Source organism: Gracilinanus agilis, chromosome 2, assembly GCF_016433145.1.
Source record: "Gracilinanus agilis isolate LMUSP501 chromosome 2, AgileGrace, whole genome shotgun sequence".
In the NCBI taxonomy this organism is placed as follows: domain Eukaryota; kingdom Metazoa; phylum Chordata; class Mammalia; order Didelphimorphia; family Didelphidae; genus Gracilinanus; species Gracilinanus agilis.
Window position 1 is genome coordinate 273,319,942 of NC_058131.1, and position 13,953 is coordinate 273,333,894.

General features: G+C 41.0%; 1 protein-coding gene across 2 annotated transcripts in view; it reads right to left on the bottom strand.

The window, feature by feature from the left end:
- Positions 1–4,238: 4,238 nt before the first annotated feature.
- Positions 4,239–13,953, bottom strand: part of CARD9 (caspase recruitment domain family member 9) — a 40,374-nt gene continuing 30,659 nt past the window's right edge. For both annotated transcript variants that reach the window (XM_044663935.1, XM_044663934.1), the window contains 5 exons: positions 12,515–12,556; positions 11,024–11,072; positions 6,126–6,187; positions 5,566–5,642; positions 4,239–4,977 (listed from right to left, as the gene is read on the bottom strand). In XM_044663935.1, the coding sequence (XP_044519870.1) occupies positions 4,878–4,977; positions 5,566–5,642; positions 6,126–6,187; positions 11,024–11,072; positions 12,515–12,556 (330 nt within the window). In that variant the 3' untranslated portion in view covers positions 4,239–4,877. The remainder of the gene's footprint in view (positions 4,978–5,565; positions 5,643–6,125; positions 6,188–11,023; positions 11,073–12,514; positions 12,557–13,953) is intronic.

The window sequence follows — 13,953 nt, forward strand, 5'->3', positions numbered from 1 at the left end:
CCTCTAAGTTTGGCCTGCTTCTGCTGATTCTCAGTCATCTCCATAACTGAATGTGTTTCCTACTCAAAGCTGCCTCCCAGAAGACTTATCTTATTGGAAGGCTCAGTTCAGATGATGAGATGATGCCTTTTCCAGGAAGCCTTCCTTGATCCCCTGAAGTAGATCTCTTTCTTCCTTTTCAAGTAATGGGGAAAGGAATAAACATTTATCCATTGCTTTTTTGTGCCAGGCACTATGCTAAACATTTTACAAATATCTGATTTGACTCTCAATGTTATCCCCATTTTACAAAAAAAGAAACCGAGGCAGAAAACTGACTTGTGTAGGTTCACACAGCTCAATAGAGTCCAAGCCTGACTCTATATCTGCTGAGCTGCCTAGCTGCCTGTTATATTTATTTATATACCTGTAACTCCCCAGTAAAATGTAAGTTCTTTGAAAGCAAATATAACTTGTGTGCCATAGATATTTAATAAGATAGTTTAATGGTGTTATTCTTAATACTATAATTATTTGATTTGGACTTGTGAGTGCATTGGTTTAAGGAACTCTTTTGTGTGGAAACTGCTTTCTCTGTTGCAGAATGAGGACTCATCTTTATAATCATAGAGAACATTACCTAACAACTTGCCCATGGTACACAGCTAAAGTGTGTAAATGGAATTAGCTCGAGCCCATTCATAGTCAAAAATCTGCCCATCCTAGGCGTAGAAATGATGTAATCCTCACCTTCCTTAGTGGGGAGGGGAAACGAGTTACGCACACGTGACAATGAGTAGCAAATCTAGAACAAGGGACTGCCCTTTGGGCAGTCCAAATCAAAGTAGAGACTGCCATTTGTCCATTTGAATTAGAGGTGGACCCACGGGAAGTGACGAAGGACACTATCTCTTTAAGTATGTTACTCACTTCCTACTCGGTGCTGAAGGATCTCCTGAGACCACAGACAGCTTACACTCTGTATTGTCACATGGGTAAGTTAGGCTGACTTCCTTGGCCTGACTGGGCCGCTTCCAAGCTCTGCCTATCTGGCTGTTGTGCCTTGTGGCTTACAGCTTCATTTATTTAGCCTTTTAACCCTCTCTCCGTCCAGGCCTTTCCCTTTCTCTTTATTCCTACTCCTTACCTACCAGATTGTAAATAAACTCCTCAACCCGATGCTGACTTGGGTCTGATTTAATTACGGAATCAACCTGAATCATTGATTCCTGGCAGCCACACTTTAAATATATTATCTATAAAATACCCTAAATTTTCCCTCTTACAAAAGCAAAGATCTAAGCAAAGGTCTTTCTGGCCTCAAGGTTGGCCCTCCGTCCCCTGAGCCAGGAGTCTTCCATCTTTTTTGTATTGCAGACTATAGTAAAGCCTAGGAACCCATTTCTCAGAATAAAAAATTACAAAGGAAACAAAATATACTGAAATATTTTTGTTGTTCAGTCATTTCAGTCAACTTCATTTGGGGTTTTCTTGGTAGATACTGGAGTGATTTGCCATTTCCTTCTGGAGGTCATTTTACAGATGAGGAAACTGAGGCAAACAGAGTTTAGTGACTTCCCCAGGGTCACATAGCTGGTAAATGTCTAAGGACAGACTTGAACTTGGGAAGATGGAGTCTTCCTGACTCCGGGCTCTATTCACTGTGTCACCTTGCTGCCCTGGGTTGCCACCATAATCCTTTAAAACAGGGGTCGGCAACCTTTTTGGCCATGAGAGCCGTAAACGCCACATTTTTTAAAATGTAATTTCGTGAGAGCCGTACAGTGCTCACAGTGTGCGCTCCTGTAACCGCGCCTGAAAAAAAATTGACTTTATGGCTCCTGCAGAAAGAACCATACGTTGCCGACCCCTGCTCTAAAAGGATAAAGGCAGCTAGGTGGCACCATAGATAGAGCACTGGGCCTGCAGCCAGGAAGACCTGGGTTCAAACCTCCCTACTTCCCATTCCTATTTTTCCTGTCTCTTTTTTTCACATCTTCCTTTGCATGTTGTCTCCTCCATTAGACCAAAAGCTCTCTGAGAGCAGGAACTGGGTTTTTGGCATTTCCTTGTATTCCTAGTACCATATCTGGCTCAAAGTAGGCACTTATTTAATGCCAATTGACTAACTGATGTCACACAACTATTAAGAGTCATTGGAGAATAAAGAACCGAAGGAATTCCATGTGAACTGGAATGACCTTCAGGAATTGATGCAGAGTGAAAGGAGCAGATCTAGGAGAACATTGTACACAGAGTCTGATACACGGTGGTACAATCAAACATAACAGACTTCTCTACTAGCAGCAATGCATGGATCCAGAGCAAGGCTGAGGGACTTATGAGAAAGAAAACTAGCCACATTCAGAAGAAGAACTGTGGAAGGAGAAACACAGAAGAAAAACAACTGCTTGAACACATGGGCTGTTGGGGATATTATTGGGGATGAAGACACTAAACGATAACTCTAGTCCAACTATCAATAATATGGAATTAGGTCTTGATCAATGATACATGTAAAACCCAGTGGAATTATGTATCTGCTAAGGGGGGTTAAGGGATTGGGGAAGAGGGAAAGAACATAAAATATATAACTAGGGGGAAATATTCAAAATTAAAATTAAAAAAAAAGTTGGGGTTCAAATCTAGCCTCCTGGCCCAAACTTCAGTAAACTTTCCACTATAATACACTTTCTCACAATTCTAATTATTATTATAAACAATTGATTTCCCATCATCCTACAGCCAAGTAGGCAAGGAAATCAGTAGAATACATCTAGATCTTTTCACAAGCAGACCACTAAAGTTACAATAAATTCTTACTTATCTGCTTTGTGATGATTAAGAAGAGTACTAACAACATCTGTAGAAGACAGTTTATCATGCCTCCAACTGTTCACTGCTTTTTTGAGTACAAATCCATTAAAATTTTTTTTTGAAATCTTGACAGTAGACATTCCAACAAACAGACCCCTCCTGTGTAGAGATATTACTTCCATATCATGGGGGTTATGACTGTGGTGTCCTGGCAATCTGGAAAATCCAAGTAAAACTTTTTTGGCTCTCCCTTTGTACCAGAGAAGATTTGAAATATTTCTTTTTCTCTTATGGGTATTTATAGTACCTTATTGTAAAATTTGGGTTCAGTATTTGGTCATGTTAAGTACGTCGATGTTAAGATATCTCTACATTTCTAGCCTTTGTGTATCATCTGCTGGCTATTCCATTCTTTTCACAAACCTTAACTTCTTACTTATTTTAACTTTAAAAAAGAAATTGTTTATATTTATGGTATTAAAAGATAAGATATATTGATATTATATAATTATATAATATTATATAATATTATATAATATATTTTATGTATTTCTGAGTTTCTAAACTTTTTCTGTATTGTCTGTTGGCCTTTGAGTGTCACTAGTGGCTTCCACGAAACTCATCCCCCACAAATTCCCATTTAATTTCTTATGTTGACCCAAGATATATCAAAACCAAAATGAGGAAGTCATTGCAATGTGGAAGTGTAGGAAAATATAAGTAATGGGGTCACCAGGGATATTAAAAATCAACTATGGGGTTTGTGGGAACACTCTCTGGGATGTAAGAGAGACTATAACTGAACACTGAAGTCTTGTACAGCTACACCACTCCCAACTGAAAAAATAACAGCCAACTGTCACTCTGGCCAGAGGCCTTGAATTAACTGACAAGGTAACAAGGTGAAACTGGGTTTTAATTAGAAACAACTAAAAGGAGGGATAGGAATGACTACTCTAAAATCTTAACACCTAATAACAAAACCCAAAGGGACAGAGAAGGACTTATTCAACTACACTAATTTAAGCTATCTAACTAACAGGGCCCAAGGAGCTATACTGGAGTCTCTGGGTTTCTGCCTCAAACCTGGAACCTGCCAGGCTTGGGTACAGCTGGGGCTTTTGTGGCTTTGGGATTTCTCACTGCAATCCATTGATGATGTCTGGATGCCAGGAGCTACAGTTGTCTCAGGAACCAAGCAGTAAGGGGTTTGCTTGAAGCACTGTCCTCTTCTCTTGTTCTTTCCTTAAATGCCACACCACACAGGATCCCAGGGGAAAACAGGATGCAAGGTGTCCTTTGCTCTGAGGTCTCCCAGGCTGGCAACAGTTTTTTGCCTACCACTAATGGAGTCCACACACAGAACACAGATAGACTTCCTCCTCCTTCATTCCAACCTGGAATTCCCAGCTCCAGCTCCTTCCTGCTAGGTACTTCCTAATCAATATATAATCAATACCTAATTACTAGCTAATCTAATCTTACTCATAACAGAAGTGACACCTGCATTAGCCCCAAACAACTGAGCAAAACAGCCTCGAAGATTGAGTATAATGACAGCACAGATTACTTTCTACTTTTTGTAGTTTTTTATTTGTTAACATGAAGGATGGTCACATCCTTTAACTTTGATAATTTGTTTCCATTGTTTTCTACTGAATTTGACCGAGTTTTGTTTCTGTTTAATATTTTCTTCAAACACCTGGTTATAGTTATTATTTTTTCCTCAATTTTCTTTAGTCTACACAGCTTATATAAGTCTGCTTTTTATTTTCTCAGAATTCTTCATATCCATCCTTCATTAAGGTCACAAATCCATTTTAATACCAATCTAAAGTCAATCCTAATTCAGAACAGAAATCCTTGGGTTTAGGGCCTTAGATTCAATAGTCCAAAATAAATGACTTTCCTTCTGAATCTAAGCCAAACAGAAATGGTTTCGAGGCTTAGATGAAGTTTTTGATAATTTACCTTCCCACTCCATTCTGTCCCCATGATACTGGTAGTACAGGGCTTCTCAGAGAGGTTAAATAACTGACTGGGGGGATTCAGGGCTGTGGGTACAACAGGCAAATATAGAGCTAGGAGCCCTCAGTATCTGTGTTGTCACTTCCTGTGGTGTTTTCCCAGTCGACTTCTCCCTGCCGAGTGCTATGGTGAACCTTTCTGTGTGCCCACTTCCTGTGAAAGTGAGAAATGGGTGCAAATGTGAGAACACATCTTGGGATTTTATTGAAAGTCTGAACCACAAATAAAGGACAACCTCCTCTTCCATCCATCCAACCATCCGTTTGTCTGTCTGCCTGTCTATCTACCTGTCTGTCTGTATGTATGTATGTATGTATGTATGTATGTATCTATCTATCTATCTATCTATCTATCTATCCATCCATCCATCCATCCGGATATCCATCCATCCATCCATCCATCCATCTAAGACCCTTACCTTTTGTCTTAGTATCAATTCTAAGACAGAAGAGTGGCAAGGTCTAGGCAACTGGAGTTAATTGACCTGCCCAGGGTCAATTGCTAGGAAGTATCTGAGCCCAGACTTGAATCCAGATCCTTTCAACTCCAGGCCTGGTGCTTTATCCATTGTACAACTTAGGTGCCCAGACCTCTTCATTTTACATGCAGGGAAACCAAGGCCAAAAGAGGCTTAGTGCTTTGCTCAAAGTCATATGGGTGGGAACTTATTAGGAGCATTTAAAATCCAAATGCATGGCACCAACTGGGCACCTTCCTTCCTTTGAACCAAGTCACTCTTACCTACGATAGTTCTCAAAGCTTTCTTTGATACGGCGCCGTTCCTTCTCTTGGTGATCTCCATTGCTCAATCTATTTCCCTGGAAAGAGAAAAGAATGAGGTGGTAGTCAGTGTCAGTGGGGTGGGTCTGGCACCATTTCAGAGAGCCTAGAATGAGGGCGGTTTGGGTTCCATCTTTAGTTCTTTTTTTCCTGCCTTCCAGGCCCTCTCCCATGGTCATTGCTCCAGCCATGAGTCTCTTGTTCAGCTCAGATGAGTTGGTCAGAGAAAGAACTCTGAAGGTTTTTTGTTGTTGTTGTTTTTTTTTTTAAGCAAGCATTTATTAAGGCCTTACTGCTTTTCTGCCTTAGAACCAATACATAGTAAGGGTTAAAAAAAAAAAAAGACAAAGCTGCGTGTACAAGTGAACACAAAAGTACAGTCTCGTATGCATGCCAACACAGAGCCACAGGATCACACAGAGGGGCCGGGATCCGCCACAGGGGGAAGTTTGCTGACTCATGTGAGCATCAGACACCCTGTATCTAGTTTCCATCCATCCAGGGGTCACTCAATTTCTTACATTTTGGGCCAGAAAAAGCTTCTCCTTCGTGGTGGCAAGACGGTTCTCCTTAGCTGGATGACCTGAAACATACAACAGGGAACCACAATGTCATCAGTCCATAGGGCTGGGCATGGGATCCGGTAAGACGGCTCCACACTCGGGTCTCCTGCCAGCAGTGTGCCCTGAAATAACAGTCATGCCTCACTAGACATAATATAATGATATTAATAACAGTGGCAATTTATGAAGTGCTTTAAATTTTGCAAAGTTCTTTATAGATGTTAGCTTATTTGATACTCACAAAACCCCGCAAAATCACTTTTCTTTAATAAACTTATCCCAACTACTTTCTAACATCATAAGATACTATTTCTTCCTGGTTTTCTGATATATACAGGTGACCATTGGTGACATTTTACAGATAAGGAAATTGAGACTGAAAGAGGACAAGTGAATTACCCAGGGTCAAGTGACTCAGTATCAGAGGAAGGATTTGAACTCAGGTCAACCTGACTTCAAGTTTAAAAGTCTATCTATTATACCATGTAGTTGCCTCTATTCCCCAAAAGGTCAAAAACCTAGGGAAAGAATCCCTGTGAATATTTATGGCAGTCTTTTTATTTTGTAGTAACAAAAAACTGGAATCAAGATAGGGACAAAACATGCATAAACCTCCCTCCTCATCTCCACCTCCTGGCTTCTCTGGCTTCCGCTAAAATCCCATCTTCCACAAAAAGCCTTTCTAATTTTTCTTAACAATGGTGCCTTGGGGAGTAGGGGGCAGCTGGGTGGCTCAGTGGATTGAGAGCCAGGCCCATAGACAAGAGGTCCTGGGTTCTAATCTGACCTTAGATATTTCCTAGCTATGTGACCTGGGCAAGTCACTTAACCCCTATTGCGTAGCCTTTATATACACAGTATTGATTCTAAGATGGAAGGTAAGGGTTTAAAAAAAAATGGGCCTTCTTTCTGCTGATTACCTCCAGTTTATCTGGTCTTGTTTGTACATAGTGGTTTGTATGTGGCCTCCTCCATTAGACCAGGAACTCCTTGAGGACAAGGACCATCGCTGGTCTTTCTAAGTATCCCCAGAGCTTAGTTAGCATGTGCCAGGCAGAGGAGGCCCTTAATAAATGCTTGCTGACTGATAAGTTGACATGAATGTAATGGAAAACTCTTATGCCAATATAAATGACAGCAGTGTTGTTGTATTGTGAGGAGAAGCCATGCTTTGGAGTCAGAAAAGACTTGGGTATGAGTCCAGCCTCTGACATCTACTGGCTATGGGCCCAAGGACTAGGCACTTGATCTCTCAGTGTTCAAGCCACTGAGAAAGACTCATAAGTCTTTAGGTAAGTGTCAATCTACATTGGTCAGAGGGAGTTTCCTCACTGGGAATTGCAAGAGGAGGAGGAGTTCATCAGGAGTCCAACTACAGAATCCCACGTGGTAGCTTCCCACACTAATTACTCATTATTGCTAATTAGGTCTTCACCTCAGTTATTTTTACTTACCAAAGGAGTGCAAATGCATTTGGTTTGTCTACACTTTGGTAGCCTGGAGAAAAGCACTGGTTATCCACTCTGGTTAAGTCTCTTCACAGGCCTCTAACCCAATTTGTCGAAATAGAACTATCTTCCTCCTTAAACACACTCCTTCTCTAAATTTCCCTATTTCTGTTGCAGGCATTATCTTTCTTGTACTCAGGTTCACAACTTAGAAATAATCCTCACATCTCTACTCTCTCTTATTCCTCATATCCAATCAGCTGGATCCAACGAAGGCTTGTTGATTATACCTCTCTAATACCACAGCAGCCATCCCCTCCTACCTGTGATTCTACTGGGCCATGACCATCACTCTGTAGTTCTGGACCTCATCACCTTTTGCCTAGGCTATGGAAATATCCTCCTAATTAATCTCCTTTTTTTTCTAGGCTTTTCCTTTTTCTAATCCACCCACCACACAGCTCCCAAAATATTTTAAGTCTAACCATGTCTACTTTTTGCTCAAGAGCTTTAATGGCTTCTTGTCTCCTCTAGGAAAAAAATACCAAGTCTTTGTTTTATCACTTACTGATCTCTACAATCTGATTCCATGTTGCCTTTCCTGATAATTTTTCTTGTTCCCCATCATGCTTTCTTCATTTCAGCAAAACTGGGATGCTAGCTCTTTCCTTCTCTATGGGTTCCCAGACACACAGGTATCCCCCATGCCTAGAATGCTCTGAGAACCTCCTCTCTTCCTCTGAAATCCCTAGCTTCCCCCAAGGCTTCCCTTTGGTGCCTCATCCCCTAGCCCCGACCCCCAGCAGAATATGCCCTCTTTCAGGGCAGGGACCATTTCATTTTTCATCTTTGTACCCCCAGGGTCTAGCATAGTGCCCTGCACATAGTAGGCCTTTATTTTTTTTACTTTTTATTTTTTAAAAATCCTTTACCTTCTGTCCCAGAATCAATACTAAGTATTTGTTCCAAGGCAGAGGAGCGCTAAGGGCTAGGCAATTGGGATTAAGTAACTTGCCCAGAGCCATACAGCTAAGTGTCCAAGGCCAGATTTGAACCCAGGACCCCCATCTCTAGGCCTGGGTTCTTTAACCATTGAGCCATCTAGCTTCTCCTACATAGTAAACCTTCATTGAAGGAAATGAATTGAATTGGATATAATTTAATCCTTTTCAGACAGTCATTTTCTGATAATGTTGATCTCTTCCCCACTGTTACAGTTTTAGAAAAGATAATAATAAATTGGAGTGTGTTAAGAGGAAGATGAACAAAGTGGTGAAGAAACTAGAGATTAATCAATCAAATAATTAATAAGCACATATTAAGCTGCCCACCCTTTACCACTCCTGGGCCAAGGAGGGTCCCTAGCCCGGATGAAAAAAGGAGGAGGGTTGGGCGTGGGGCTAGCAACCCCACCCTGTAAAAACTACATCTGCTAAAGAAACTGCAACCTAAAGTAGGGGTAGCTGGGCTAGTTCAGTGGATTGAGAGCCAGGCCTAGAGACGAAAGGTCCTAGGTTCAAATCCAGGCTCAGACACTTCCCAGCTAGGTGACCCTGAGCGACTGTGTGTCCCATTGCCTACTGGTTGTGGCCCTATGCTCCTAGAATGGAGTCCCAGGATAAAAAACAAACAAACAAAAAAAAACATATTAAGCATCTATTATGTGCTGTTCCTAGGTCATTCCTAGGCTCAGGGGGATGCAAAAACAAAACATAAAAATAATCCCTCCCCTCAGGGAGTTTACATTCTATGGGAGGTGGATTACATAGCAATATATGCACACATAAATATAAAATAGATACAAAGTAAATACAAAATAATTTTGACGGATACTAGTAACTGGGAACATCAAGGCAGGCAAGACAGAGGAGCTGAGTTAAGTGTAAAAACATCTGAAGATCATGCTTTCTGGGGACTGGTTGAAGGAATTGTGGCTATTTTGCCCTGAGAAGATTTAGGAAGGGGCATAATTACTCTAAGTCATGACAATCCATTATGTGAAAGAGGAATTGGGTTTTGTTCGGCTCCACCCTAGAAAACCAAACAAGGAACCTTGGGTGGAAGTCACACCAAAGTTGCTTTAAGTTAAATGTAAAGACAAACTTTGTTAACAGTCAGAGCTGTCCCTAAGAGAAAGGGGCTTCCTCCCAGCTCTGGAGCTTCTCAGGGAAGGCTGGATGAGCACTTCTTGGGGAAGGAGTAGAGGTGGCATGAACCCCAGATCTATAGGAACAGGAAAGATTCGATGAGTGTCTGAGGTCTCTCCCCACTCTGAGTTTCTGCAATTCTGTCTTCTCTTTCCTTGAGGCTCCTCACAATGTGATTTCTCCCAGCAGATCTCCTTTTGGAAGGAGCTCTGCATGCTAGAAAGACTGAGAAGTCCACACCACAAGCTGCCTTCCCATGGCCATGGCCCCTAGGGCTCAGAGCTTAGCCTTCTCAGAGCCTTGACAAATAAGAAGCTGAACTCACAAGAGATGTTCCTCCAGACTAAAGATCCTCCTTCCTCATGCCCTAGCATCTCCCATGCTGCCCTTGCCAACTCAGGGACTCCTTCCATTCTTCCTCAAACCTTCCTGCTCTGCCCCAAACAGTCCAGCAGAAGAAAAACTCACTTCCTATCTGATTTCCTTCCCAGATCCAGCTGAACAGCAGCTGGTTATTTAGCCACACATGGCTCTTTATCTTTTTGACACCTTTACTCTGTGGGATGTGTGTGTGTGTGTGTGTGTGAATGGTTCTCTCCCAAGAATTTAGAGCTGAGGTCCCCTTTGGACAGATATGTGAAATGAGGAAACTGGTTCACAGGCCTTTGCTTGTGAACTTCTCCCCACCCACCCCTAGACGTTGCCAGGATGGAAAAAGGGTGTCACACAAAATCATACTAAAAGTGAAAGTGAGTGATGATCATGACTAAGCAAGTTCTCTTTCCTAGGGATAATTAACTGCATCTGAACCAGACTCTCAGATCCCTGACCCAAAGCAGAGACCCTAATGGTAGTATATTAGGCATCAGTGACTGATTGGTTGGGGGATGTGAGGGAAGGGACAGGATGGGTCTGGGAAAGTCTTAAATCCTCTCAGTTTGTACCGCATTATTGGTTCTACATACCCATACAGTCTACCCAACCATATATACAGACTCTTCCCAAAGTCTCCCAAGGCGGCTGCTTAAAGATATAAGACAACCACAGAATATGGAGTAAAAGAGACTAGAGATTAATTAGTCCAACTCTTATTTTACAGATAAGGAAACTGAGTCCCAGAGAGATTAAGTTATATGTCCAAAGACAAACAGGTAGTAGGTGTTAGAGATAGAAATGGGATTGGAGAACCAAAGTCCTCTAAATTAGTTCCCTTCCCACTGTACCACACTGCTGGGGAGCTGAAGCGCAGAGATGGGCTCACTTTTGTCGGAGAGTTGTGTATCCTCCTCCAGGTTCCTGGGAAGAGTTAACTTTGGGAAAGAGACAAACAGCCTAGTTTAGACCTCTATACTGGCCCTCACCCATAACCTCAAATTAGATTGCAATAACTTCCACCAACTTTATCCCCTTTTAGGCTCTCTACAAGGTACACCTCCCCCCAAACCTGCTGATGTATTTAAGACACCACAAAATATTACGTAACAAAATCTGAGGAATGTGAAAGAGGTGTACCAAGAGGGTCCTGTTGGCCCTTCACTTCTCCTTTTAGCCCACATAGGGAGAGAGGCCTCCAGCAGTTCTTTCTGAACAGCCCTAAACTCCCTCCTGAGACTATAGCTTTCCCACCTCTTTCCCACCCCTCCTCACCCTTGTTGCCCAATAACCGTCATAGTAGGAGTGTTCCTTTTTTTGTGCCCGTCACTGAATTACAGTCTTTCTGGGTTACAAATCCACCAGCTTGTCCCTCTTACGTTTCTGCCAGCCTAGCCCCAGCCTCCAAACTTCCCACTGTCATAGTACTTTCTATTTTATAAAGTACCTTCTCACATGATCTTCCTCAATTCCCCAACATCCCCAGGAGTCACAGAGTACTTAGGCTTGAAAATAATGTGAAATAATGGAGAGAACACTAAATTTGGAGTCAGCAGAGACATGGGTTTGAACATTCTGCCTTTGACATTTATAGAGGTGTCATATACAATAGACTCTTTTAAAAAAAAAACCTTACCTTCTGTTTTAGAATAGATATTAAACAGAAGTTTCAAGGCAGAAGAGTGATACAGTAAGATCTAGACAATTGGGACTTGCCCAAGGTCACATGGCTAGGAAGTGTCTGAATTCAAATTTGAACCCAGGTCCTCCAGACTCCAGGCCTGCCATCTATCCACTGTGCTACCTATCTACCTCCAACAGATTCTTAAATCTTTGTTGAGTTGAACTGAATTCCAAGCTATGTAATCATGGGAAAGACATTTCTCCTCCCTAAACTTCAATTTCTTTGTTTGCTAAATGGAAATAATAATGTATATTTTATATATTATAAATATCTATATTTTTATATTTATAAACTTAACTTATATATAATTATATCTATACAATACACATTTAAAATGCATTTATGAACTTAATATTTATACTACCTATCTCAGAGGGCTTTGTAAACCTTAAAGTGCTTTGGAAGTAGAGTGATCTGCCCCTTGGTCACACAACTGTTAAATGGCAGAGATGGGAGGAGAGTCCAGATCCTCCCTCTGACTCTAAAATCCTTGTTTTTTTATAGGACAGCCATTTCTTATGAGTCAATAGACACTGGATAATCCATCACCAAAACTCTTTAGAGTCTGACCCCAGCAGTGAGGAAGGTGAAAGATGGTTCTTAACTAACTCTTGGTCTAGGCAAAGCTATGAGTCTAGTGAGGAAGGAAAGATAATACTCAGAATTAAACTAATGTTGAAGAATCATAACACTCACCTCCTGAGAATTTCTGGGCGAGCTGTCCTCTAAGTCTGAACTCTGGGTCACAAGAAAAGAGAAAAAAACTTATCAGGGCCTTTGTCCCTCCTGTGTAGAGAGCGGAAAAAGAAAGAGGAAGAGAAGAGAATGGGCTTGGGACAAGACAGCATGAAGGCAATTGGGATCCAAAGGCAAATCACTCATAGACATTCTCTAAAACCATTTTAAAAAACAAGGAAAGGAAGACCAAGCAAGAGTTAGAAAACATTACAAAATATAAAAGAAATAATTTTGATTACATTAAATTAAAAGGGTTTTGTACAAACAAAACCAATGCAATCAAAATTAGAGGGGAAATAACAAATTGGGAAAAATCTTTTATAATAAAAATCTCTGGCAAAGGTCTAATTACTCAGATTTATAAGGAGTTAAATCAATTGAACAAAAAAATCAAGTCATTCCCCAACTGATAAATGGGCAAGGGACATGAATAGGCAATTTTCAGATAAAGAAATCAAAACTATCAACAAACACATGAAAAAGTGTCCTAAATCTCTAATTATTAGAGAAATGCAAATCAAAACAACTCTAAGGTACCAACTCACAACTAGCTGATTGGCCAAAGGAAAGTAATAAATGTTGGAGGCGATGTGACAAAATTGGAACATTAATGCATTGCTGGTGGAATTATGAATTAATCCAACCATTCTGGATGGCAATTTGGAACTATGCCCAAGCACTTTAAAAGACTGCCTGCCCTTTGATCCAGCCATATTGCTGCTGGATTTATACCCCAAAGAGATCATAGGGGAAAAGACTTGTACAAAAATATTTATAGCTGCGCTCTTTGTGGTGGCAAAAAATTGGAAAATGAGGGAATGTCTTTTGATTAGGGAATGGCTAAACAAATTGTGTTATCTGTTGGTTATGGTATACTATTGTGCTGAAAGGAATAATGAACTGGAGGAATTCCATGTGAACTGGAAAGGCTTCAAGGAATTGATGCAGAGTGAAAGGAGCAGAACCAGAACATTATACCCAGAGACAGATACACTGTGGCACAATCGAATGTAATAGACTTCTCTACTGGTAGGAATGCAATGATCCAAGACAATTCTGAGGGATTTATGAGAAAGAATGCTATCCAGATTCAGAGGGAGAACTGTGGGCGTAGAAACAACAGAAGAAAAACAACTGCTTGATCACATGAGTCGATAGAGACATGATTGGGAATGTAGACTCTAAGCAATCACCCTAATGCAAATATTAATAATATGGAAATAGGTCTTGATCAATGACATATGTAAAACCCAATGGAATTACTCATTGGCTATGGGAGGGGGATTAGGAGAGGAGAGGGAAAGAACATGAACTATGGGAAAATATTCTAAATCAATTAAACTTTTTTTTTGTTCTAGGGTGGTCATTAAGAGTCTACATCCCAAGTGTGTCTGCAT